The 27,314-nt window shown below is 47.8% G+C and overlaps 1 protein-coding gene across 3 annotated transcripts in view; it reads right to left on the bottom strand.

Annotated features, from left to right (window-relative positions):
- The window catches only part of SNX29 (sorting nexin 29), a 591,844-nt gene that overhangs the window by 88,680 nt on the left and 475,850 nt on the right, over positions 1–27,314 (bottom strand). For all 3 annotated transcript variants that reach the window (XM_070363126.1, XM_070363128.1, XM_070363127.1), the window contains one exon: positions 24,456–24,596. In XM_070363126.1, coding sequence (XP_070219227.1) covers positions 24,456–24,596 — 141 coding nt within the window. The remainder of the gene's footprint in view (positions 1–24,455; positions 24,597–27,314) is intronic.

Consider the following 27,314-nt stretch of genomic DNA (forward strand, 5'->3'; position numbering starts at 1 on the left):
TTCTGAGCCCTGGACCAGCGATGTCTGAAGTTGTGATCCATTCCTGCTCTCTCCAACCACATAAACCAAATTCCTCTTGTGCCTTTTCCAATCTGGGAGGGTCTCTGCTTACTTCCTCACTGCACCTGTGGTTCTTCCTGGGCACCCTGCACTCACTGCTCCGGTCACTCCTTCCCTGGGTTTCTCATGCTGGAGCCCCAACCTGTCCCCAAACCCCCCAACTCTCTCAGGGCCCAGGCCTATCCAAAAATTCTCTGCCTTCTGCACGCAGCAGCCCCCGTCAACCTCATAGCGCCTCTTTTTAGCCAAAGACGCTTTCCCCACCTGCACTGCACCTGCAGCAGGGCTCTATAACTCAGCTGCTTAAAAATAAACATGAGCTGTACTATTTCCAACAAGTTTTCCCACCCTATTAATTATTTAGCCGCACCTGCTTGTACAAAAAAGGAACTTGGTTGGGAAGGGATGGGGGAAGAGCCTGGAAAGAGTGAGGCTGCTGAAAACAGCAGAGGAGCAGGGTGGCCCTCCACCAGGACTGGGAGAAACGGGGCTGGCAGAGAGAGAGAGACCCTGGGGACGTGAGGGGGACACTGGCAAGGCTCTCTGTGAGGCCTTGGGGGAAGTCCTGCCATCCCCTTGTCAGAACTATGCTTTGAAATTCATGAACCAAGATACACAGAATTCAAAAGAGAAGCACATACATTTTAAGCACAGCTGTCACATTTGGGATAAGCAGTGCAGGCGTCTCTGTTGTTTAGTTGCTAAGTCACGTGGGACTCTTTGCAACTCCATGGACTGTGGTCCGCCAGGCTCCTCTGTCCATGGATTCTCCAGGCAAGAATACTGGAGTGGGCTGCCATTTCCCTCTCCAGGGGATCTTCCAGACCCAGGGATTGAACCCTCGGCTCCTGCATTGGAAGATGGATTCTTTACCACTGAGCCACCTGGGAAATCCAGGTGTTTCTTTGCTGGGGCATAAATAACAAGACGGAGTGGCAGGTCTGATCACTACCTTTAAAGTGGTGATGCGCTTTAGGACAGAGAGCCATCTGCAACAACTGTCATGTGACTGGATAATACACTTGATTTCTACTGGGGACAAAGTCACAGATGATACAACTACTGTTATGGTTTGTAGCCTAACTTTATGTGTCAGTGAAAATAAAGCTGTGATCCTTGTTCATTGATGGCCTGGATTTTATCCTCAGACCTCAGGGTAAAAACTCCTGGGCTAGATCAGGGCAAACCCCGGAGCAGTGTCTGAGCCAGAGTCCCCGTTGGTACAGTGGGCTGGGGATGGTGCCCTGCCCACCATGGGGAGGGGTGGGGAGTGAGGAGGTGGCGGAATGATGTTAAGAGATTGTGGCCAGACAACCCAGGAGATGGCTGAGCACCGGCCACCACCAGCAGCTTCCGAGCTCTCACTGTGGGCCAAGCGTGTTCTGGTTACCTGCTCTTAATCCTTGTAGCAACCTTGAGAAGAAGATGCCAATGTTTGAGGATACCAAGGCACAGCAAGGTGATGGGCTGGTTTACACTGTTATCAGGGTTCAGACTCAAGTTCAAACTCAGGGGACCCCAGAGCCACGCTCTCCTCCACCGCCTCTTACACCCACCAGCCCCAGAGACCTAAGGGAGATAAACACCCAGAGGCTGAAGACAGACTTGATTTAGAATTTGAGGCCTTGGTTCCAAACCTTGCACGTCGATAAGGAACACATTTTCAGCCTGGGTCAGGCAGTCCTGAGCCTGGAGACAACACAGACACTAAACAGTAAGTAGGTGACATGTATTTATGATTTATGAAACATATCGATGGAATGTATTTAAATGCACCTTTATATTACTGGCATATAGTATTCTCACGCTGATATGTTGTGCAGCAGTTCAGTTTTTAAGAAATTTTCCTGGATCTATGCATCATTTATTTTCACAAATATTTTCCAGTGTGGTAGAATAAAAAATGATTGTAATCTTAAATTAAAACTGTAAAAATTGCTTATATAATATTCTGAAAGCTACTAGTTTGGAAAAGTAAGATTAGTATGGCTGCTGTCGTCTCTTGTTCACTGTTTTATTTTATTTTTTTAATGACAAATAATGTCTTCATTTCTGACCCTAAGTTTTAACCAGGAACTAGGAGCTTTCCATCCCAAAGAGAGGAAATGCCGCATGAGCCGAGAGGAGAAGAGCCTCTGACCCAGGACCTGGTGCAGAGTTGCCTGCAGGCCTGCGTTTGCCGCTGCCTCTGCCTGGAGCAGGCTTTCTGGGTTCTGGCTAACTGCTACACAACTCCTGTATTTCAGTTTAAATGTGGGTGCCTGGACCCCTTGACTAGATGAGACCCTCTTCATTATAGCTCTCTGTGCTGTTCCTACGTAAGAGCTCATAAAAGTACTTGAAAGTACCTTTATAGGTTTGCTTGTTAATGTCTGTCTGCTGATCTACAAGTGCCCCCAGAGCAGGGACCACATCTTTCTTTCCCTATTGACTTAAAACACAACTGCTAAAAAACAAAACAAAACACAACACAACTGCTTAATGAATACAAAGGGTAATCATATGGGAAGAAGAAAAAGCAATGAGGACTGAGCCAGCCTGTTTCCAGGGAACTTCCTGTTTCAACCTAGGAGGTCGAGACTGGACATGGACACATCCCGATGTACTGATTTAACATGGTTACTCTGACCACCAACAGGTATGACTCAGAGTCTGACCACCTGAGATCTCAAGCAGCAATTTAGCCCCTAGAGGGGAACAAGGAGGAGTGAGGAAGAGCCCTGCTGGAAGGATCCAGGTCAGACAGTGAACAACAAAAGCCTTGGACACTGCTTCTCAAACTCACCTGGCAAGCCTCTTAAAACACAAAGATTCTGATTCAACTGGAACCTGGGGGGGGAGGGGGGATGGAGCTGAGTTTCCACATTTCTAACAGGCGATCAGGTGAGGTGACACTGATGGTGCAAGAAACACACTTTAAGTGGTGAGATCTTTAGAAAGGATAGGACACAATCTGAAATCATCCTTTGAGGTCCTATTTGATATCATTAATCTTAAACTGGATTTTGGCTGGAGACCATGGCCCAGAAGCACAAGGTTGAGAGTAAGGGAGCCTGCTGAGACCATAAGGAGAAGTGGACTCACCAGATGTTCCAGTCCCGGCTCTCTGAACACCTCATCATGTGACCTCGAGCAACCTGTTTCCTCTTCCTCGGCCTTTGGCCAGTGGCTCCCATCTCTGATCTGCAGACCAGCTGTGTCAACACTTTCCAAGCATTTAAAAAATAGATTTTCGGGCTTCACCCTTACAGATTCTAATTCAGTAGGTCTGAGGTGTGGTCTGAGTATCTGAATGTGTTTAAACCTAATGACTCAGATATACATCCAGAGTGGGAAACCATCAGGTAACTGACAACAGTGGTGGAACTCTCCATGGTGCTGACCAGCATCAGGCAATGTGGACTAAACGTAGACCCCTGGGAGGTAATGAGGCTTCCTGGGGGTGCAGTGGTAAACAAAACACCTGCCAATGCAGGAGACAAAAGAGACTTGGGTCCAACCCCTAGGTTGGGGAGATCCCCTGGAGGAAGAAACGGCAACTCACTCCAGAGTTCTTTCTTGGAAAATCCCATGAACAGAGGAATCTGGAGGACTACAGTCCATGGAGTTGCAAAGAGTCAGACACGACTGAGCACACATGCATGGGAGGCAGTAACTTCCCACCCTGTTTGAGAATCTGAAACAACGCAGCCATCTTTTGTCCTGTCCCATTACCAGTATCACTGGCACACCATCAGCCAGCTGGAGCACAGCAGTGATGCCTAATCTAAGGAAGAGGGAAAACAGTAATGCCCCGTTATTTACAAAAATCAATGCACTCGAGGTGTCTGCGACAGCCCCCAAAGCAATGCTGAGGGACATGATTTACAGCTCTCCAGATCTGTCTGAGCACTGAGAGGAAGTCTCCAGATAGCAAAACCGTCCCTTATTTGATGCTCTGATTTGAAGAACGCCTGTGTGAAACTCCAGTCTGCACTTTCTGCGGGGATTCCCCACTGTAAGAGGAGGAATGAGGGCAAGGGGAGAGGATAAAAGCCGGAAATGAGGATTAAGCAGGATGCCAGGGTGGCCCGGCTGGCTCATTTTTCTAGCTTTCCCAAAGATGTATGCACCTGTCCAAAACGAATTACAGATCCATTATCCATACACGGAGCCGCTTCAAACATCAAGCAGCAGAAGGTCAAGTCCAAATGATAGTCCACTGCTAGCTGAAAACCTACTACCTCTCTATTTTTACTCTAGTCTTTCAAAGGGAGCTGGGTAATTTTACTTTGGTAGGCAGCACTGTGCAAAAAAAAAAAAAATTGTTTTTTTACTTTGCAGGCTGAAGAAATTCCATACTGCTCAGTTCATAACTTAATACCTCCTCTGACCTGGGTAACCTTTCCCAGGACAGTTTTCAAGGACAGTTCTAGCATTAAATCTGTTGACCTAGCGTGTTATTCAGAGATCAGAAACTATCTATATGTTTGTTTCAGCAGACGTCATCTGCCCTCCCTCCTCACGTCCTCCTCTTCCCAAATTGTAAGCTCTGTGCAAGCAGGACCCTTACCTATTTAGCCTCAGTGGCTGGCACATAGTAAGTGCTCAAGAAAGATTTGTTGACTGAATGAGTGAGTGAATGCATGATGCTCCTCTGGAGAAGTCTGTACACCTCTGGGCATTTCTCTGGGCCAGTCTCTCCTGCTGTTCATCCTCCACACGGCTTCCCAAGAAGCTGGAGGGGTGGAGCTGCTCCAGGAACTCTGGCTTCCAAAGTGCCATCTCCTTTGCCTGGAATTCCCCATCTCACTCAACAGCTGGACCCTGCTCATCCTTCAGGGCTCACCTCTGTTCTGAAGCTTGTCTGATCTCTCTCTGTTCCTTCTGCCCCAGGCTGGTCCCCCTGCTGTTTCGCCTACACACTCCCCAAACCCTTCTTTCCTGGTGACAGTGCTATAATCTTCCCCTGGGGAAAAATCAACCTTTTCCCACTCTCAGATCACAGGGCTGGGATGGGATTAATTCCACCCTTTGACTCCAGACTGAGCACACGACCTGGCCAATCACAGTCATTACTATTGACCCTGGAATAGGCACAGGACTCAAACTGGGCCAATGAGTGTCAGTGCCAAGACCAGAACACTGAAAGGAGATTGGCTCTTTCTGCCTGAGCTGCCAAGGGGATACAGAGAAAGCCTGGAGCTGTGTGATCTTTGCCACAAGAGGGGAGGCTGACTGCAAATGCAGCCAACTCAGAAAAAAAGCAGGTGGAGAGAGAAACAGATAAGTAGACAGATAAGAAGCAAGAGAGTGAGTGAGCAAAAGAGAAGATGATTGGCCAAAATATTGGCCTCTGATGATGTCACTGAATTCCTGAATCTAGCCATTCCTGAAGTCAGCTCTTGACTTCTGTGCTACACAAGCCAACAAATCCTCTTTTTAAATTAAAAATAGCTTAATTTGGGTTTTTGTCACTTGCAGTGAAAAGCATCTTAGATGATATATCCTCCCCTCTGCAGAAACCCTGACTGAACCTCCTCCATAGTACTTCCTGGGGGTGGGGGTGATCTCCCAATTGCCCTTCTAACCTGTAAACTCCCTGAGGGCAAGAAACCCATCTCATTCACCTCAGAAGTGTTAAGACTTGATGTACCATAGATATATAACAGAGATTGTGAAATGAAAGGGTGAAGGACAGTTTATCTGGAAATTATTGAAGCTTTCCATCGATCTGTTTTGCTTTAAGGGCCTTTCTGACAAGAACTCATAGACTTCTCAGGATCTTGACTGTCTTCAGTCTGCTCTACTCCCCTGAGTGCTAGTTTTTCAGATCTTCAAAGTCAGACATTCTGGAGATAACAGGAAGGAGCAGATCCAAGCTGCTGAGAAAGCACATGGCCCAGGGTTCTAACATAACTGTGCTTCTTGCTCACTGGGACTTCATCCAAGGCTGGAGCCGTCCCTGGACCTCCACACTGTCCAGCTGAGGGGCTGGAGCACTGGGACAAAACGGATCCAACACACGCCTGAACCTGTTAATTTTTCAGGCTTCTGGACCCGTGTGGAGGCTTTCCCCTGATTGAACGCCCTTCCCTCTTTTCTCTACTTAATTCTTCAAAGCTTACTTGAAAAGCTATCCCCTCCAAAAAGTCTGCCCTGAACTCCCAGAGAGGATAAGTTCAAAAGCCTTCGGGGACAGGCAGTGAGAGAAGCACAGCAGCCTGGGCAGCGCCCGCCCCATCGAAGGACCAGCCTCAGCTCCTGCCAACCGCTGCCACCAGAAAATCCAAGATAAAGACCGGCCTCTTACAGCTGGGCAGCCTGTGTGCTCTGATCTGCAGACACGGGTTTACTATTATGGTTGTCACTGTGAACCTCATCGCCACCATCAAATACAAACTGTGTCTCAGGTGGACTGTGCCCAGGGGGCCATCAGTTGACAACTTCCGTGCTGGGGCTCTGTCCAGGGCACGGGATGGGACCCTGACACTACAGGATACCATCACCTACGTGTGCTCATCTCTCCTACAAGGCTCCGTCTCTGCAGGTTGGACCCCACATCTCCAGGTCTGCTCATGACCCTCTCAGTCCTCTGGACAAACCAGACCTCACTGGCACCAGGAGATGTTCTGCCCATGACCTGGCATGTGTCTCTCTGCTCACCCCATCAAGCCATCCTCTGCACAGCAGTGATGAGCCCACAATAAAAATGAGACCACTGTAATTCCTCTGCTTGAAGTCCTTGAATGGCTTCCCCATCCCTGACATACACAGACACACTCCTCCACACATAAACCATGTTTAAACAAATCACTATAGTTATCAAATGTATGAACGCTGCGTGCGTGTGTGCTCAGTTCTGTCTGACTCTTTGCAACCCCAAGGACTGTAGCCCGCCAGGCTCCTCTGTCCATGGTATTCTCCAGGCAAGAATACTGGAGTGGGTTGCCATTTCCTCCTCCAGAGGATCTTTCCAACCCAGGGATCGAACCTGCCTCCTAAGTCTCCTGAACTGCAAGGTGGATTCTTTACCACTGAGCCATGGGGGAAGCCCCACAGTTATGAAATGGATGAATGCTACAAAGGAAAAAGAAAAAAAAACATTGGGCTGTAAAAGCCCCTAATGCAGAGAGAGCACTTATTCTGGGGGGCTGGAAAAGGGTTTCCTGAGGAGGTAGAATTTAAGCTGAGACCTGACAGATGAGAAAGATGAGTCACAGGAAGGGTGAGGGATGGAGTGTTCTAGAAGGAACTGTATATGCAAAGGCCCTAAGGCATAGAAGAGCTTGAGGGTTCAAGACCTAAGAGGGAGACACGGACAGTGGCCTGAGGTGGGGCAGGGATAATGGGTCCTCAGCCACCTGAACACTGAGAGGATTAGGCGACAGAGTGCAGGCAAGCCCTTGGCACCAGGCTGGGATGGAGTTAGCGCTCAATGAACAGCTGCTATTCTTAGTAAGATGGCAGTGCTGATGTGAAAAAGGGCTTGTTTATCTCCTGCTGCTAGGAACAGTGCTGCCCAGGTCAGGAGGGAGAGCTAAAAGCCAGCATCAAAGCCTCCTTTATGATACAAAATAGTTCCCTTCTCACGGGCTTATGAGGATCAGGCACTTGATGCAAAAAAAGCTTCTACACTCATTACAAAAAGTACCTTGCTTTCCCTGGGAAGGCAGAAGAGTTGAGAAAGTAATGATGAGAAAGTTCCAAGGAGGCAGTTAAGCTTGGTGGTAGAGAAGACTGGCTCTCCAAAGAAGCAGAGAAATTGTGTTCAACACTTCTTGGACACAGAAGGCTTTCTGAACTGCATCTTGAGCAGAGGAGCCATCGAGGGGTGAACCCCGAGTGCACATTACAAAATGCAACCCGGGGCCTCAAGTTCCTTTGTGCCAATAACCACTGACCAGCCCCCAGTGATGGCGAACCTCATGCCAGTGTCTTGGCATGTAGAGTCTGATGAGAAGTCAGTGCTCTTCTGGAAAACGGGACCAGTGAGGAAAGCAGACATGGAAAGGCGTGTGCACTAAAGCATTCTGGAGGCTGTGGAGGAAACAGGCGCCGAGCGCGTGGAAGCACAGAAGAAAGAAGAGGTGGTGGGAGGGGAGCAAGAGGGGTTTACTGGAGATGAAGAAAAGAGTTATGTCTTTTTAAAAGAACACACACAAAGGCTGGCATCCAGAAAACATTAGACGATTACAGAAACCAATAAGAAAGATACAAGAATCCCAGTGGGAAAATGACCAAAGGACACAGACCAGAAAGAGAGAGAAGAGGAGATACAAAGGGTCAAAAATCAGGAATGACTCATCAGCCTTATCAGTAATCAGGCAAATATGTGAAAACCACGATGAGGTACCATTTTGTTCTCATTGTGTTGGCAAAATACAAATTGTAAGTCTAACGGTGCCAACTACTGTTGAGAACAACGGGGAGCTCTCATCTTCCTGGTTGGGAGGGAACACTTGGTCCCACCACCGGGGAGCGCGATTTGGCAACAGCTAGGGAGGTTGAAGACAAACATGACCTGTGAGCTGGCACCTCACTCAGATGATGTCCCTGATGGGCCTAAAACGTGTGTGCCAGGACATGCGGAAGGACATTCACGGTAACAATGTATGAATAAGGAAACTCATAAACAACCTAGTAAATGCCCGTCAAAGGGAGAATTTGTGCAACAGAGTACAAGTACAGCAGTTCGTGAATTAAAATGTATTCGTGAATTAAAACGTATTTGTGAATCCAAACGTATAGATCTCAACAAGGTAATACTGGTGAAAAACACAACATGTGAAAAGATAAAAAGAATGCTATCATTTATGCAATGTCACAAAAGGCAAACCCTCTCCTAAGCGTATGTATGATAATCAAAGTGTAAAACCACAAACAGGAAGGATGCACAGATCCACAGGTGGGGTCCCTTTGGGCACAACCATACAGGGGACTCAGCTATATCTGAAATGCTTAATTTCTAAACATTAACATTTATTAAATCTGGATAATGATACATGCATGCTCACTATCTTCTGGGGCATGTATAAAATATTCTGTAATAAGTTTTAAAAGCTTAACAGCAAGTACACCAAAAAAGGGACAGCTGTGAATTCCAGGTAGCAGGAACATGAGTGCTCATTGCTGTCAGTTCAGTTAGACAATTCAGTAGCTCAGTCATGTCTGGCTCTTCTCGACCCCATGGACTGCAGCACACCAGGCTTTCCTGTCCATCACCAACTCCCAGTTGGTGCTTGCTCAAACTCATGTCCATCAAGTTGGCAATGCCATCCAATCATCTCATCCTGTCTTCCCCTTCTCCTCCTGCCTTCAATCTTTCCCAGCATCAGGGTCTTTTCCAATGAGCCAGCTCTTCACATCAGGTGGCCAAAGTATCGGAGTTTCACCTGCAGCATCAGTCCTTCCAACGAATATTCAGGACTGATTTCTTTAGGATTGACTGGTTGGATCTCCTTGCAGTCCAAGGGACTCTCAAGAGTCTTCTCCAACACTACAGCTCAAAAGCATCAATTCTTTGGTGCTCAGCTTTCTTTATGGTCCAGCTCTCACATCCATACCTAACCACTGGAAGAGCCATAGCTTTGACTAGACGGGCCTTTGTTGGCAAAGTGATGTCTCTGCTTTTTAATATGCTGTCTAGGATTGTCATAGCTTTTCTTCCAATGAGTAAGCATCTTTTAATTTCATGTCTGCAGTCACCATCTATAGTGATTTTGGAGCCCAAGAAAATAAAGTTTCTCACTCTTTCCATTGCTTCCCTGTCTATTTGCCATGGAGTGACGGGACCAGATGCCATGACCTTAGTTTTTTTGCTTGTTGAGTTTTAAGCCAGCTTTGTCACTCTCTTCCTTCACTTTCATCAAGAGGCTCTTCAGTTCCTCTTCACTTTCTGCCATAAGGGTGGTATCATCTGCATATCTGAGGTTATTGATATTTCTCCCAGCAATCTTGATTCCAGCTTGTGCTTCCTCCAACCCAGCATTTTGCATGATGTACTCTGCATATAAGTTAAATAAGCAGGGTGACAATATACAGCCTTATCGTACTCCTTTCCCAATTTGGAACCAGTCCGTTGTTCCATGTCTGGTTCTAACTGTTGCTTCTTGACCTGCATACAGGCTTCTCAGGAGGCAGGTAAGGTGGTCTGGTATCTCCATCTCTTTAAGAATGTTCCATAGTTTGTTGTGATCCACACAGTCAAAGGCTTTAGAGTAGTCAATAAAGCAGAAATAGATGTTCTGCTGGACTTCTCTTGCTTTCTGGATTATAATCTAACAGATGCTGGCAATTTGATCTCTGGTTCCTCTGCTTTATCTAAATCCAGCTTGAACATCTGGAAGTTCTTGGTTCATGTACTGTTGAAGCCTGGCTTACAGAATTTTGAGCATTACTTTGCTAGCGTATGAAGTGAAGTGAAGTGAAGTTGCTCAGTCGTGTTCGACTCTTTGCAATCCCATGGACTGTAGCCTATAAGGCTCCTCTATCCATGGAATTTTCCAGGCAAGAGTACTGGAGTGGGTTGCCATTTCTTTCTCCAGGGGATTTTCCCAACCCAGGGATCAAACCCAGGTCTTCTGCATTGCAGGCAGGCAATTTACTGTCTGAGCCACCAGGGAAGCCCCTGTTAGCATGTGAGATGAGTGCAACTGTGCAGTATTTTGAACATTCTTTGGTATTGCCCTTCTTTGGGACTGGAATGAAAACTGACCATCTTTTCCAGTCCTGTGGCCACTGCCGAGTTTTCCAAATATGCTGGCATACCGAACGTAGCACTTTCACAGCACCATCTTTTAGAATTTGAAACAGCTCAGCTGGAATTCCATCATCTCCACTAGTTTTGTTCAAAGTGATGCTTCCTAAAGCCTACTTGACTTCACATTCCAGGATGTCTGGCTCTAGGTGAGTGATCACACCATCGTGATTATTTAGGCCATGAAGATCTTTTTTGTATAGCTCTTCTGTGTATTCTTGCCACCTATTCTTAATATCTTCTGCTTCTGTTAGGTCCATACCATTTCTATCCTTAATTGTGCCCACCTTGCATAAAAATGTTCTCTTGGAATCTCTAATATTCTTACATTTTTTTCCCCTTTCTTTAAGAATTCATCATTGTATAATAACACACCACTGGATAACCACTCTGGAAGCTCTCTGCCCATATCTACTTAAGTGGAGCATGAGCATCCTCTGACCGGGCAATTCCATTCCTAAGTATAGACCCACAGAAATCAGGGCTGATCTCCACTAGAAGACATCTCTGTACAAGGTCGCTAATTAAGCACTACATATAACTGAGCCATAGCAACAGTGAAACAACAACAAAAAACCATTTTGATATATTCATACAATGGAATCTTCCCAATGGAATTTATACAATGCAACTTTTCATGCAATGGAATACTACACAGCAATGAAAAAAAATGATTGTTCCTTGCAAGAACATGAATGAATCATACAGATGTGATACTGAGAGAAAGAAGCCAGACCCAAAGGAGGACAGACTATCATCCCACTGATGTCAAATTCTAAACCGGGCAAAATGAATCGATGGTATTAGAAATCAGGAGAGTGGCCACCCCTGTGTGGAGAGTGACAAGTGGAGGCTGGGAGTTCTGCTAACTGTCTACGTTTTGGTCTCTGTGCTGTTACATAGGTGTGTTCATTTTGTTAAAACCCATTAAGCAGTACACTTAAGATTGGAGGTATGCTATACCTCAGTTTAAAAAACAAAACAAAAAAACCACCACCAGAGCAACGAGAGAAATGAAGAGGGAGAAGAAGATGACAGAAGGGAGGAAAGAACCCAGCATGCCTGTGTTTGACTCATCAGAGGTTACAGAAGAATGGCAACCAAATTAGGGAGGCTTCTTGTAGACCTATTATTTCAAGCTAGCGTTTGAGGTACTGGGTTAACAGCTAAGTAGCAGTGCCTCATTGGATCATCACAGAAGCCCTCATCCCACGTGACCGCTGAGACAACCGAGTCACAGGCTTGCCTGAGGTCATGTGGCCAGTGTATGCCAGAAAGGCAAAGAAAGGAAAGTGAAGTCGCTCAGCTGTGTCTGCTTCTTTGCAATCCCATGGACTGTAGCCTGCCAAGCTCCGTCATTCATGGGATTTTCTAGGCAAGAATACTGCAGTGGGTTGCCATTCCTCATCCAGGGGATCTTCCCAATGCAGGGATCAAACCTGGATCTCCCACATCACAGGCACGCGCTTTGCCATCTGAGATACCAGGGAATCAGACACAGGGTCTGATTGCAGCTAATGACACATCAAAGCCCACACCCTTAGCCTCTGGCAATTTAGAAGCCAAATTGCCAAATTGCAAAGCTTCTAAAAATGCCTAAGTGGACTTCCTTGGTGGTTCAGTGGCTGAGACACCATGCTCTCAAGGCAGGGTTCAATTCCTGGTCAGGGAACTAGGCCTGCATGCTGCAACTAGGACTCAGCGCAGTCAAATAAATAAATATTGGAAAAAAAAAAAAAAAATACACACGTTGCAGAGAAAGCCAAGGGGAAGCAGCTGGCTCCCTCCGTACGTGAGGAATTCTGACTCCAGACACCTGGCAATGGGGACAGAACTAAGATGGTGGCAACTTGAGAAACTACAGATGTTTCCCTAGTTGCTGAGATGAACCGAGGTTGCAACACACAGCTCTGGAATGCCACTGGGAGCACTTAAGGGGAAGGGAGCAATTATTCTTACTTATTGGAGACGTAAATGAAACTGAGAGGTACTCTTCTGGGTTGCAATTTTAAGCAGTTGTCCACAAATGTGAGGAGGGGAAAGCAGACATAATGTGGATTAAGTATGTTCAGAAAGGCCTTCAGAGCTAGAACGGAGATTAAATAGTGACATACAAGTTATTTAACAGCCCCGGAAATATGTGGGGCAACCCTTAATGCCCAGGAGCAAGTCCAGTGTTCTATAATTCATGGCCATTTCCAAACCAGTGGGTTCCACACTGTGGCAGCAGAGGCCTCAACCAGAGTGGAGTGAAGGGGAAGCTGGCTGGTGAACTGGGGGGCCAGGGCCCTGGTGAGTCACAAGGCAGGGCTGAAGCAACATCTCTGCAGACCCTCCTGCAAATATTCTCACTGTTGGGTCTACATCCAGAGGGCAGGTAGGGCCTGAGCATCTTTCTGAGAGCAATTACCAAAGAGCTTTGAGTGTTGTGGCATGCAGGATCTTCTGCAACACTTACAGCTCTTTGATATATGCTCCCAGAAAATAAATAAAAGAGCTGTAAGTGTTCAGTGATGCCGGGAACAGAGGAGAAAGGGAACTGAAGCCACAGAACACGAGTGTCACACACTGGTATCGATGGAGCTTGAGTTCATTTGTTCATCAAATGCATTTGGACTTCCCTGGTGGTCCAGTGCTTAAGAATCTGCCTGCCAATGCAAGTGACATGGGTTTGATCCCTGGTCTGGAAAGATTCCACCTGCCGTGGGGCAAGAGGGCAACTAAGCCCGTGCGCCACCACTACTGAGCCCACGGGCAGCAACTATACTGAGGGAGCCACAGCAATGAGAAGCCGTGGCAGTGAGATGCCCACGCACCACAGCTGGAGAGCAGCTTCCACTTGCCACAAACAGAGAGAGCCTGCACGAAGCAATGAAGACCCAGCACAGCCAAAAATACATAAACGTTTAAAAAGAAAACGACATTGAACTCAGCACCTACTATGTGCCAGGCACTGAGTGAGATGCTGAGAAGACACATGCAGCAGGCCGGGTCCTGCTCTCTAATTCCACGGGATAACGGGGGCAGAGAGAGGACTGTGCATCAAGCAGCCCAGAGGGGGCATGAAAAAGGAAGTCAGGGGAAAGATAGCTGACACTCTGAGTCCAGGGAAGGCTTCCTGGAGGAGGTGGCACCTGCAAGGTCTGTGACCTGAGACCACCAGGATGATCCTCTTGGAATCAAACTCTTCATACAGGAAATGCGAGGGATGGGAACAAAGCAGTAACTACACCTCTAGCTGAGGCTCTGGATTATTCGTTTATAAAATGATCTTGATTTTTTAAACTGGATTTTAATTAGATGTTATAGAGCAGTCCCCCCAAGAATCCACATCTCCATACGTAGGCGTATATAGTCTAGATCCGAGGCTCAGCACTGCTTCTCTCTCGAGACAATTTTTCTGGCCAGATGACTTTGGCAACTGCTCTCTGGAAAATATCTTAAGAGGCTCTTCACTGTATTAAAGGGAAACACAAATGTGTGGTGTATAATGAGCCCAATTTCTTTCTCCTTCTTGTTTAATACATTAAGTACCAGGACTATTTACACAGTAGTTGGCAGGGTGTCAAAAGAGAAACAAGCTTGCGTTTATGGCTTCATTCAGCTGAAGCATCTTTTCTCTCTGGAAAACCGTGAGCTTCTGGGGACAGTGTCTGCGTTCCCTGTGTCTCGGTTCCGACTGGGTGGCCATATCTGCATTGCCTTCTGGATCTTTTCCCCACGTGAGGGTGCTCCTGGGAGAATCCCCCGAGACATTGCCTTTCTGCAGGGAAACCTGCGGTACCACGTGACTCCCTGTGGTGCTGGCTTCCGGGTCTGGGCGGGCGGGGGAGGTCACGTGGGCTTCTCGACCAGGAGGCACAGGGCCATCAGCACGAGCCGGACTTGATCCCTAATGGGAGCCACGGGACCTTGGGTGGGAGGCTTACGGCAGCCGAGCCAGTTTCCTCATCTGTAAGACATCCGTCTACAGGGCCTGGCAAGAACTGCAGCATGAGAAAATGACTGTAGAGCCTCCAGTACACAAGCCCGGCACAGGATGGCTGGCATTAATATGCACACAAAAGTGGGGGGCTCCGGACAGACCACCTGTCAGGCTTGTCCACTGCTCGGGCTCAGAGTCTCAGAATCCTCTACGGGAAAGATGTGCGTGCCTATGTGTCCACTTGCTCCATCTCACTACCGAGCCACACACCCCCGTTAACCAGCTGGCACACAGCGCTTACCATGTGCAGGCACAGTTGTGAGCACCGCAGACATATGACCACCTCAGATCCTCATAACAACACTAGGAAGGAAATGCTGGCACCACCCCTGGTACACAGAAGGGGAAACTGAGACACAGAGAGGTCAGGAAACTTGCCTGAGCACACAGAGCTAGTGAGAGAGTGAGAACCTTTTTCCTTTTGTTTTACTCTCAGGGCTGGCAAAGACCTACAGAAGGAATACACGCACAAATAGGTGGATGGATGATGCTGCACACACTTAGGCTTATCAGGAAGGTTTATAAGCCTGTGGGTTGACTATAAAGGCACAGCTCCTAGCTCTAAAAATGGCCCCTAAGTGAGGGTGGGTGGTGGGTGAACCTAGATGGTTCAGCAGAAGGGAGAGGCAATCAAGGGTTCTGGCTTCACCTGCTCCCTGATTTCTATACCAGCAAGGTTAAGAACCTGACTTAAGGGACTTTCCTGGCAGTCTTCCAGTGCTTAAGACTCTGCTTCCACTGCAGGGGACCTGGGTTCAATCCCTGGTGGAGGAACTATTAATAAGAACCTGCATGACTCGTGGATGACTGCATGACTGCACGACTTTAATTTTTAAAAAAAATTAAAAAATAAAGAAACTGACTTAAGAAATCAATGTCAATGTCCACCAACTGAGCAATGACTAAATAATCTACATTCGCCCGCTCTCCAGCATCCTCTGGAGAGCAGATCTGTAGTGAGAGGGTGAAGGCGTAGGGCCCTGCAGACTGTCTGCCTGGGCTGACACAGCAGCCCTGACACCACTGAGCGAGATGACCTTGGGCAAGTCACTTCCCCTCCCTGTGTCTCTTGTTTCATTTGTAGAGTGAGGTCTCGGTGATGGTTTTCTGCTCCAGGCAAGGAAGGAGGTGTGAGGCAGGCAGAAGAACATTTCCTTTGAGATGTTGTTCAGTCACTCAGTCATGTCCGACTCTTTGCACCCCTATGGCAGGCCTCTCTGTCTCTCAGCACCTCCGAAGTTGGCCCAAGTTCATGTCCATTGCATCAGTGATGCCATCCAGCCACCTCATCCTCTGACGCCCTCTTCTCCTTCTGCCCTCAATCTTTCCCATCATCAGGGACTTTTCCGATGAGTCAGCTGTTCACATCGGATGACCAAAATACTGGAGTTTCAGCTTCAGCATCAGTCCTTCCAACGAGTATTCAGGGTTGATTTCCCTTAAGACTGATTTGATCATCTTCCCTGAGATGCTCTCACCCTGATCTCCAGGACCTGGCTACACTACCTCACATAGCAACAGGGACTTCGCAGAGGTGATGAGGGACCATGAGATGGAGAAATGTTCCTGGGTTACCTGGTTGGACCACAACTGATCTCAAAAGCAGAGAACCTTCCCCTGGTGTGGTCAGCAGAAAATGGGACTATGGCAGAGTGGTCAGAGAGATGCGGCACTAAAGATGGAGACAGGGGTCACGGGCAAAGGAATGCAGGAAGCCTCTAGAAGCTGCAAAAGGCCAGGAAGCCATTCTTCCCTGGAGCCACCAGCAGGAATCAGCTGTGCCCACACCTTGACTTCAGCCCAGTGAGACCTGGCTCAGACTCCTGACCTCCTGAACTATAAGACAACACATGCGTCGTGCTTTCAACTGCCTGGTCTGTATTTGTTAGAAGGCAGTCATCGGAGGCTAACACAGACAGACGTACAGAGGAAACGGCACACGGATGGGGGGGACCCCCGCCAAACTGCCTGCGCTCCCACTTGCTCCCTTGTGTGAGGCTCATCACCAGGATGCCTGCCGGCCCTGTGAGCATTGTCCCTCCAACAGAAAGCAGCCCTGATTCCCCCTCCTCATTCTTCTCTGAGCTCACGGGGACCCCACTCCAGTCTGCAGGATTCACGAGCTTTTCTCCCCACAAGACTGTGAACTTTGTGAAGGCAGAGACTACACTTTGAATCATCTTCAACTCCACACACCTAGCATGACAGTCCTGACCTTGAGACGTGTTTGCCAAGTGGAAGAATTCACCTCTGTGTTCCTCCAGATGCCTGCTCGTTCCTCCTGCTGTCTCCAACCTCTGCTGGGGTCCTGCCGTTGGCCCTGGCGGCTGCATTGAAACCTACGCCTCTAGGGAGTTGCAAGGTGTTTTCCACGGCTCAGCGAGTGCCCGTCGGTTCCTCCACAGCACACTGGTGTGTGTGTTTTTAATGAGAATTTTAATGCATAATTTCTCCAACAAGTTGAATTATCTGCGGCTTGGGGGAAAGCGATTCGCCTTGCCTTTGTGCCAAATGAACTTTCAGAGACTGACTCCATTATCCTAAGAAGGAACGACAGGCCCTTAATTCTCATTTGCTCACTGAGCAACAATGGAGATTTTTTAGTAGTATCATCAAAAAACATGTCTTCCACCTAAGTCCTCGTACCAGTCAAATCCATTTGGACAGGGAGCTCTCAAGCCACGACCTTTGGTCGTGAGGCAGCCAGCTTTCCTGTCTGTAAAGGCTTGCCGGTCTTCTGCTCATCCTGCAAGAAACATTCAGGCAAAAGCGGAATGGGAACAACCTCTAAACATAACCTGAAAGTTACTCTACTCCTTTCTGGGATTCAGATTTTTCTACATTTGTGCCAAGACCCAGTGAAGTAAAGAGAGTAAAAGGGAAACTTTTCCATTTCGCTTCTGTCCATGTAGTCATTCATTCAGGCCACGAGCGTCTCTGGTGTGTTAGGTTCTATTCTAGGAGCTGGAGAGAGCAGTTTTCATGAGCTTCGTTCCAGGGCAGAGAGAAGGATGCTACTCAAAGACACAAAGAAACCATCTCCACTCACAGTATGTGCCGGGAGAGGCTGGGCGAAAATGAAAACAGTGATGGGCTAGAGACTGACTGAGGGGCGGCATGCACAAGGATGCTGGGGAAGACTTCTCTCTAAGGAGTGGTGCTGAGCTGAGCCCTCACAAGTCGAAGAAGTAGTCCAGGCAGAGATCGGGGAAAAGTCATTCCTGGCAGAGGGAAGAGTGGGTGCAAAGGCCAGAGAACTGCATGGACATGTACCCACTTCCAGGCAGAAGCTGTAAGAACCAGCATCCGGTCTGCTTCTGTCCCTTGTCCTGCTGCCATAACCGTGCTGAGAGGAGGCTCTGGTAGCCTGGGTGGTGATGCTGTGAGTGGCAGAGCTCCTCACCAATGACACGTGATGGACCCTGAGTGTGAGCCTCGGTTGTTTTGGGCTGCCAAGATCATAGTGCTATTTGTTACTTCAGTCGAATCATAACAAACTGTGGAAAACTCTTAAAGAGATTGGAACAGTAGATCGTCTTACCTATCTCCTGAGAAACGTGTATCCCAGTCAAGAAGCAAAAGTCAGAACCTTATATGGAATTGACTGGTTCAAAATTGGGGAAGGAGTATAGGAAGGCTGTTTATTGTCACCCTGTTTATTTAATTTATATACAGAGCACATCATGTGAAATTCTGGGCTGGATGAGCTACAGGCTGGAATCAAGACTGCTGGGAGAAATATCAACAACCTCAGATATGCAGATAAGATCAGTCTAATGGCAGAAAGTGAAGAGGAACTAAAGAGCCTCTTGATGAGGGTAAAAGAGGAGGGTGAAAAAGCCGACTTAAAAACACTTAAGATCATGGCATCTGGTCCCATCACTTCAAGGCAAATAGAAAGGGAAAAGGTGGAAGCAGTGACAGATTTCCTGTTCTTGGGCTCCAGGATCACTGCAGATGGTGACTGCAGCCATGAAATTAGAAGATGATGGCTTCTTGGCAGGAAAGCTAAGACAAACCTTGACATTGTATTAAAAAGAAAAGACATCACTTTGCTGACAAAGGTCTATGTGCTCAAGGTCTTTTATAGTAGAGAGTTAGATCATAAAGAAGGCTGAGTGCTGAAGAATTGATGCTTTCGAATTGTGGTACTGGAGAAGACTCTTGAGAGTCCCTTGGACTGCAAGGAGATCAAACCAGTCAACCCTAAAGGAAATCAACCCTGAATACTCATTGGAAGACTGATGCTGAAGCTGAAGCTCCAATACTTTGGCCACCTGATGTGAAGAGCTGACTCAATGGAAAAGATTCTGATGCCAGGGAAGACTGAAGGCAGAAGAAGAGGAGGCTGACAAAGGCTGAGATGGTTGGATGGCATCACTGATTCAATGGACTTGAACTTGAGCAAACTCTGGGATATGGTGAGGGACAGGGAGGCCTGGCATGCGGCAGTCCATAGGCTTGCAGAGAGTCAGACACGACTGAGTGACTGAACAACAACAAAAAAAAACCCCAAGTTTATCCTGAGTGATAGAAGTCCCATGCCTGTGATATTTAATAGTTAAAAAGTAACTTTAGGGGCTTCCCTGGTAACTCAACTGGTAAGAATCTGCCTGTAATATAGGAAACCCCAGGTTGATTCCTGGGTTGGGAAGATCCACTGGAGAAGGGATAGGCTACCCACTCCAGTATTCTTGGGTTTCCCTGGTGGCTCAGCTGGTAAAGAATCCTCCTGCAATGCAGGAGACCTGGGTTTGATTCCTGGGTTGGGAATATCCCCTGGAGAAGGGAACGGCTACCCACTCCAGTATTTTAATCAACAGACAATGAGATGGTAGGATGGCAGCATTGACTCAATGGACATGAGTTTGAGCAAACTCTGAGAGATAGTGAAAGACAGGGAGGCCTGGCATGTGGCAGTCCATGGGACTGCAGAGTCGGACACAACTTACAGACTGAACAACAACTTTAATATGGGCTTCCCTGGTGCTCAGCGGAAAAGAATCTGAAGGTAATGCAGGAAACCGCCTTCAGTGCAGGAGATGCAGGTTTGATCCCTGGGTTGGGCAGATCCCCCAGAGGAGGGCATGGCAACCCACATCAGTATTCTTGCCTGGAGAATCCCATGGACAGAGGAGCCTGGTGGGCCACAGTCCATGAAGTCACAAGAGTTGGACATGACTTAGCAATTAAACCAACACTAGCAACTTTAACACACAACTATTGTGGCCTGACTTGGCTACGAAGGAATACATATTTCACTGACTCAGAAAACTATTTTAATGCGATGGGTTGGATTGGTACATGAAGGCATGACTATATCTCCATCGAGTGCACTGGGCTTCCTGCGCATTTATAACTAAACACATACACAGCATATTGTGGTTAAAGAAATGCATTGGTGAAGACAAATCTTGCATCCAGAAGCTATAAAATGTGTAAATTTAATTGATTTTTTAAAAGTTCAAACTGGGGTTAAGATGACATTTTACTTCTAGGGAAACAGAAATTCAGGCTAGAAAGGTGCTCATCTGATAAATTTTAAAAGGCTATGATGTGTTTAATACGTCCTTTGAATACTGTCCAGGACTGTAGATTCTACAGTGAATCATTTAACGGGTCTAAGGCTTAGAGCAACCAGGTGCATGTAACTCAGCCCCCCTGGAGATGTGTGTCTGCATATTAATACACATCTTAATGGTCCAGGAAGGCAAGTGTTCCATATTAATACATGGCTCAATGGTCCAGGCAGGCAAGTGTTCCTTCCACTGGTGAAGTGACCCAATCAAAGAAAAGACTTTGGTGGGGTACATTTTTCTGGCTCAACTGAGAATCAAGCACTCTAGAAACTTTGCCCATAGGGTATCAAAGCAGGTTTCCTGAGTTATTAGACTCAGGTGTAGCCAGTGAAAGCTTGGTCTTATACGAAGAGTTCATCACCGGCCTTGGGCATTGAGGTCCTGAATCCTGACTCATTCTGCCCTTGAAAATCAGACAGATCCTCAGATCTGATGGGGGTTGGGGGGCGGCAGCACAGACTAGAGGGAGTTAAACTAGAGTCAGAACCTGACCAGGGCTTCTCAGGTGGGCTCAGTGTTAAAAATCTGCCCACTGATGCAGGAGACACAGGTTCGATCCCTGCATCAGGAAGGTCTCCTGGAGAAGGAAATGGCAACCCACTCCGGTATTCTTGGCTGGAGAATTCCAAGGACAGAGGAGCCTGGCGGGCTTCAGTCCATGGGGTCGCAGAGTCAGACACGACTGAGCACTCATGCATGCAGAACCCAACCAGCCAATTAAAAGCTAAAGGGCCACACAGACCAGACAAGCAGCCAAGGCCCTGAGCTGTGAGATTCCCAAGCAAGACTGGAGACTGTCAGATCCACTCCTAACCATGGGGAACAGAACCAATGATCTGGTGAAGAACCAGCCAGTGTGTGTGTATAAGCCAGTCACCACTGGGTCAGGCCCATCCAGAGGGTACCTTTAATTCCAAGCTCATTTATTCGCAAACAGGGTTGCCCTGGGTACCCTATTGACAGATTTCACAGGTGCAAAGCCCACTGCTGGTGAAGGTCAGGCCCAGATTGACAGGGATGGGAGACCAGAGCACGAATGCAGGTGGCCCACTCAGAGGGGAAACTCTCTCTCGCCAGGTGTGCCTGGCACAGGAGAGGCAGGACTGCTCACGCTCTGTCTATGGTCACGTGACTCCAGAAGGCTCCTCCAACCCCTCAGGGCTGCGTTTCCTTCACTAAACCTGAGCCTGGCACACCAGCACACTGAGGACCGGTGGTGCTCTGGATGGCTCTGTCTTATTTTAAATAAGTTCTGTGCAACCATAAGGCTTGAGGAGAGATGAAGTGAGGGTCAGGGGCGGGGGTGGGGGGTGGTCCCTTGGGGCTGCAGAGAAAGAATTCAGCAAGTAGGGCCCCAAAGATGTCCCTCCCCATCCTCATCCCAGAGTCCAAGGGCATCTCACCTTACACGGCAAAAGGGGCTTTGCAGAACTTGAGAGAGGAGATGATCATAGATTTTGGGGGGTGGGGGGGAACTGTGATCACAGCAGTCCTTATTAGAGGAAGAGGAGTCAGAGAAGGAGATCTATGTTAATAGAAGCAGAGACACCAGAGCGATGAGATTGTGGCCTTGAAGAAAGACGGGGGCCACAAACTAAGGGATGTGGGGCCTCTAGAAGTTGCAAACCGCAAGGAGTGGCCTCTCCAGGAGTAATACGGGCCCCGCCCATGCCAGAATCGTAGCCCATTGAGGCTGGCTTTAGAGAATTAACTGCAATTGTTTTAGACCACTAAACGTGTGGGAAACGGTTACAGCAGCCATGTGCATGCATGCATGCTCAGTCACTCAGTCATGCCCAACTCTTGTGGCCCTCAAGGACTGCAGCCCACCAGCCTCCTCTGTCCACGGGATTTCCCAGGCAAGAACACTGGAGTGGGTTGCCATTTCCTCCTCCAGGGAATCTTCCGGACCCAGGGATCGAACCTGCATCTCCTGCATTGGCAGGCGGGTTCTTTACCACTGCGCCACCAGGGAAGCCCCCTTACAGCAGCCACAGGAGATGAAAACACAGTGGCAGACAGAAATGCCCCGGTCCAGCCTCATACTAATTCCCTCAGTGAGACGCAGACAGGCCATGTTCCCTGCAGGTGTTGTGCAAGGGCTGCGCCAGGGTAATGCTCTCTGCAGATGAGAACATCTTACAGTGATAATATGTTGGTTACATAGAATTTCATTTTATGACACTTAAAGATATTCTGGATGGGTCCCAAGATTTGTATGAGCCTGCAAGTCATGAGATTAAATCAGTAATATAGTCCCCTCCCCCATTTTCATAAGAAGTATTTTACTCCTTGCTGTGAACAAGTATAGAATTTCTCAGTCTTCTGTTTTTTATGGGCTCAACTCTATTTTTCTTCAACAGAAGAAAAGGAACAACAGATTTATTCTGGGTCTGAGACAAACCTGCTTTATAACTCTTTAAATTATGTTCCAACAGACCCTGATGTCGGAGAAGGCAATGGCAACCCAATCCAGTGTTCTTGCCTGGAGAATCCCAGGGCCGGAGCCTGGTGGGCTGCCGTATGGGGTCGCACAGAGTCGGAGACGACTGACGTGATTTAGCAGCAGCAGCAGCAGACCCTGATATGATCAGATTTCTAATCTGGTTTAAACACAGACACCTCTGAACATATAAACACAATGGTCAGTAAGTTTTCCTAAGAAATTGGTTGAGTGTGGGGAGTGGGTTATGGAAACTCTTGCTCTGGTTTTCTATGAGGAAGACCGTAGGATATCCTAGGAAATTCAAGGCCAGTGGGACCTGCACAGGCTTCATCCATGTGACAGTGCTGGGGTTCCCACACTTCCTATGGGTCAGCACCACCCAGAGAGCTTGCTAAGCCCCACCATCCCTGTGGGGTCCCAGCCCCAGAACCTGTCTTCCAGTAGGTGCAGGAAGCAGCCTGAGAACCTGCATTTCTCACAAGCTCCAGGTGAGGCTGATGCTGTGGATCAGGGGTCACACTCTGAAAACCAACTCCCATCCAAGGCCCAACTTCTCCCAGGTCCCGAGAAGAATCCATGTTATCTCATCTGATTCAACTGCCCCTGCCAAGCTAGTTCATATGGTGCAATTGATGAAGTGTCTCTGTCTCCTACTTGACTGGAAGCCAGGGGCTCTCTGGCTTGTCTGCATCCTGGAGTCACTTGAAACCCCTCCATGCACAGGCCTCACTCCAGGCCAGTCAGCCCAGGATAGGGGGCGGGGAGTAGGCAGGTCGCAGAGTCTGGAAAGCTTCCCGAGTGATCCAAAGCCCAGCCAAGATGGAGAATGGCTGCAAATGTGATGGATGACAAAAATGATGCCAACCGGCTGAAGCAGACAACACAGCGGGGCCCTATGCCAAGCTCGGCTGTCATCTTTTGGGCCACTTACAGTGTGACACTGACTGGAGCTCAGTAATGCTGGCTGGATGAAAGCATGGATGCTAACTGGCCAGAGAGGAGGGCTAGTGCCTCCTTTCTCCAGGGCACAAGGATGAACACACGGAAACACACTAGTTCATTATCAATGACCAACCCCCATGAGGCAGCAATCCTGTAATAAAACAAGCTCTTCTGAGAAAGCCTTACCTGGGAAACAACTCCATACCCTTAAGTCCAAATAAATATCATGACAACCATGGATGAAAACCAGAAGACTTTTTTTTTTTTTTGGTCCAAAACAGGAGCTGGCAAACTATGCCCCACAGGCCAGATCCAGCTGCCACCTCTTCTAATAAATAAAGCTTTCCTGGCACACAGGCATGCTCGCGCGCGCACTGTCTGCAGCTGCTGCCACGGTGGCAGAGCTGGTGTTTTGGCTCAGGTGGTAGGGGCTGCGAAGCCAGGACACTTACTCTCTGGCCCTTTAGCAGAACAGGTGTGGCAGCCCCGCTCCCGAGAAATCAGAGGATGGACACGCAGACAAGACGTAACTCGACTATCTTTAGGGGGACGAATGGTGGGTTTACTTCATTCCCATCTTTTTTCTCGTATCAGCCAACTTTTTGAGTTACATAAAGGAGCCCAGATGTTTAAATCGCCGGCAGAAGGAGGAGACGGAGGCACCAGGCGGAGAGCTGCCCGGCCCACAGCAGCGGCGGCCCCTACCTTGTTCCCGATGGCCTTCTTGGGCGGGAAGTTGAAGGCCCTCACTTGAGGGTATTTGTTCTGTAACTTGTGGTGCAAAGTCCTGAACTCCGCGTACCGCCGGTAGACGTTCCACTCGTCATCTTTTATCCGGATGTAGACCTTTGGAGAAAACGAAAAGAGAAAGAAAATATCAAGTCTCTTAAAACTCTCATTCCATGCTGGATGCCTCCATGTCCTGGCTATTGTAAAGAGTGCAGCAATGCACACTGGGGGTCGTGTGTCTTTTAGAATTGGGGTTTTCTCACAGTATATGCCCAGTAGTGGGGTTGCTGGGTATATGGTAAGCTTATTCCTAGTTTTTTAAGGAATCGCAGATAAAGGAGATGTACATCTTCTTTATACAGTGAAATATTACTCAACCATAAAAAATGAATTTGAGTCAATTCTAGTGAGGTGGGTGAACCTAGAGCCTATTATACAGAGTGAAATAAGTCAGAAAGAGAAAAACAAATATTGTATATTAATGCATATATGTGGAATCTAGAAAAATGGTGTTGATGAACCTATATACTATCCTGTGTAAAATGGACAACTGATGAGAAGTTGCTGTAAGCACAGGGAGCCCAGCTGGTGCCCTGTGATGAGCTAGAGGGATGGGATTGGGGAGCGGAGAGAGGCTCGAGATGGAGGGGATATATGTATAATTACGGCTGATTTGCATTGCTGTATGGCAGAAACCAATACAACATTATAAAAATTAAAATTTAAAAGTGAAAAAAATTCTCATTACAAAGGGGGTGGGGCTCTGGCAACACCTCCCCCCACTCCAGGAAAACCAGCTCTGTGACCGCAGGGCCACATCTGCCCCCTGGGTCACTGGAGGCCCAGTGCTGGGCATGGAGGAGGGACTCAGTGTACCATGTGCATAAATGGGTACACGAGAGAATGGCACCCTCTGGCAGGCTGTGTACTAATGAACATCAGTTCCCAGTATCAGCGGAGACCGACAGCCCAATTCATCTCAGAGACGCATTTTCCATGCTTTTGTCCCAGGCATGCTGTAACAGTGACAGATGGCGGTGGAGAGACCATTCATCCTTGCTGGCCTGCATTTCTTCATCTGTTAATGGAGCTGACTAACGGCACCTCCTCCCAAGGTGGTGGGGATAACAGTCAGGCTTATAAGCCGAGCAGCTGTGCCTGGATCACACAGACCAGCACGCCGGTGGGGAGGGGTGGGGGCGGTGGTGTGAAATCAATCCCAGGGAGGAGGAGGGAGGGAGGGGGCAAGAGCTGAGATCAGCACAACCCAGTGGAAGGTCACATCAGGATGGCATACACACACCTGGGGCATGAAACTTCTTCATTTTAATCAAGATGTGGTCCTCAAGGTAACATTCAAGGGGTATAAAATGCAAGGGCTATTTCACCTGCTTTTTTTTTTTTTTTTACAGGCCCTCACACCTTCCAGGGACACACAGCAACTATGTCAGAAAGCAAAACAGAGAAGTGGGACAGAGCGCAAAGAATTTTTTTTAAATGATATGAGTTAATAAGAACAGCCCAGGGCTTTTCTGGTGGCTCAGTGGTAAAGGATCTGCCGGCCAGTGCAGGAGGCATGGGTTTGACCCCTGGTCAGGGAGGATCCCATGTGCTGTGGAGCAACGAAGCCCGTGGGCCACAACGACTGAAGCCCACGCCCTAGAGCCCATGCTGCACAGCAAGAGAAGCCACCATAGCGAGAAGCCCGCACACCGCAATGAAGACCCACCACAGCCAAAAATAAGTAGAATTAAAAACAAAAAAAAGAGAAGAGCAGCCCAGAGGGTGAAGTCTCCACTGATAAATAGCTACTGTAATCTGCAGTCAGCGAATGTCAATACATGTCCTAAAACCTCTTTCACCGTAAAAGCAGACATGTCTACCGTGACTGATAAATTCTGCCTCTCTCTAAAGAGTACCTGCATCCCCAAATGTGGACCTCATACATCTGAGCTCTGGGAAGGTGACCACCGATATTCTGGCGAACAAGGTGAAGGAGGGAGAATTTAAACCCAAAGAATGCCAATCAATGGATGGAAGTTTCCAGTGGACTTAGATGGAGAAACGGAGGCCTATCAAGTCTGATAGAAGCCCCCAAGTGAAGAGAGACAGTAAATATCCTGGATGACAGATATCAAGTGATCTCAAGTGACTTGAGGGATGAGTCTAATGCAACATGATGAAACTTAAAAAGATCAGTGCTGGACTTTGCAATACAACCCCAAAAGCCAACACTGTAAGATAAGATGGGGGAGATACGGTACAGCAATGGCCTGGGATAAAGACTCACGGGTTTTAGTAAATTCAAGTTAAGTGAATACCATCAAAGGGTCACCAAGAAAAGGCCTATGTATTATTTGCTCAGTCGTGTCTGATTCTCTGTGATCCCCTGGACTGTAGCCTGCCAGGCTCCTCTGTCCATGGGATTTCCTAGGCAACAATACTGCAGTGGGTTGCCATTTCCTTCTCCAACTATTTAGATCTCATTAAAAGGTATCTGATATATTTTAAATAAAAGGAGTTGACAAGTCTTGGTTTATTCTAAATTGACCACACCAACTTAGGTTTTAGCTGCTGCCTGTTAAAAGATGAACTGAAATAGGTTCAGAAACGCCCAGAAGACTTGCTACTCAAAACGTGGTCCGCGAACCAGGAGCATCAGCATCACGTGGTAAGGTGGCAGAAATGCAACATCTCAGGCTCCACCCCAGATGTACTGACTCAGAATCTGTCTTAACCAGAACCCCAACTAGCTCACACACACTTTAAAAGTTTAGAAGCACAGGTCCTCAGAGATGATCTGCAACCAAATTATCAGAAGGAAGATGGAAGAGA

The sequence above is a fragment of the Bos mutus genome, chromosome 25 (assembly GCF_027580195.1).
Source record: "Bos mutus isolate GX-2022 chromosome 25, NWIPB_WYAK_1.1, whole genome shotgun sequence".
NCBI lineage: Eukaryota > Metazoa > Chordata > Mammalia > Artiodactyla > Bovidae > Bos > Bos mutus.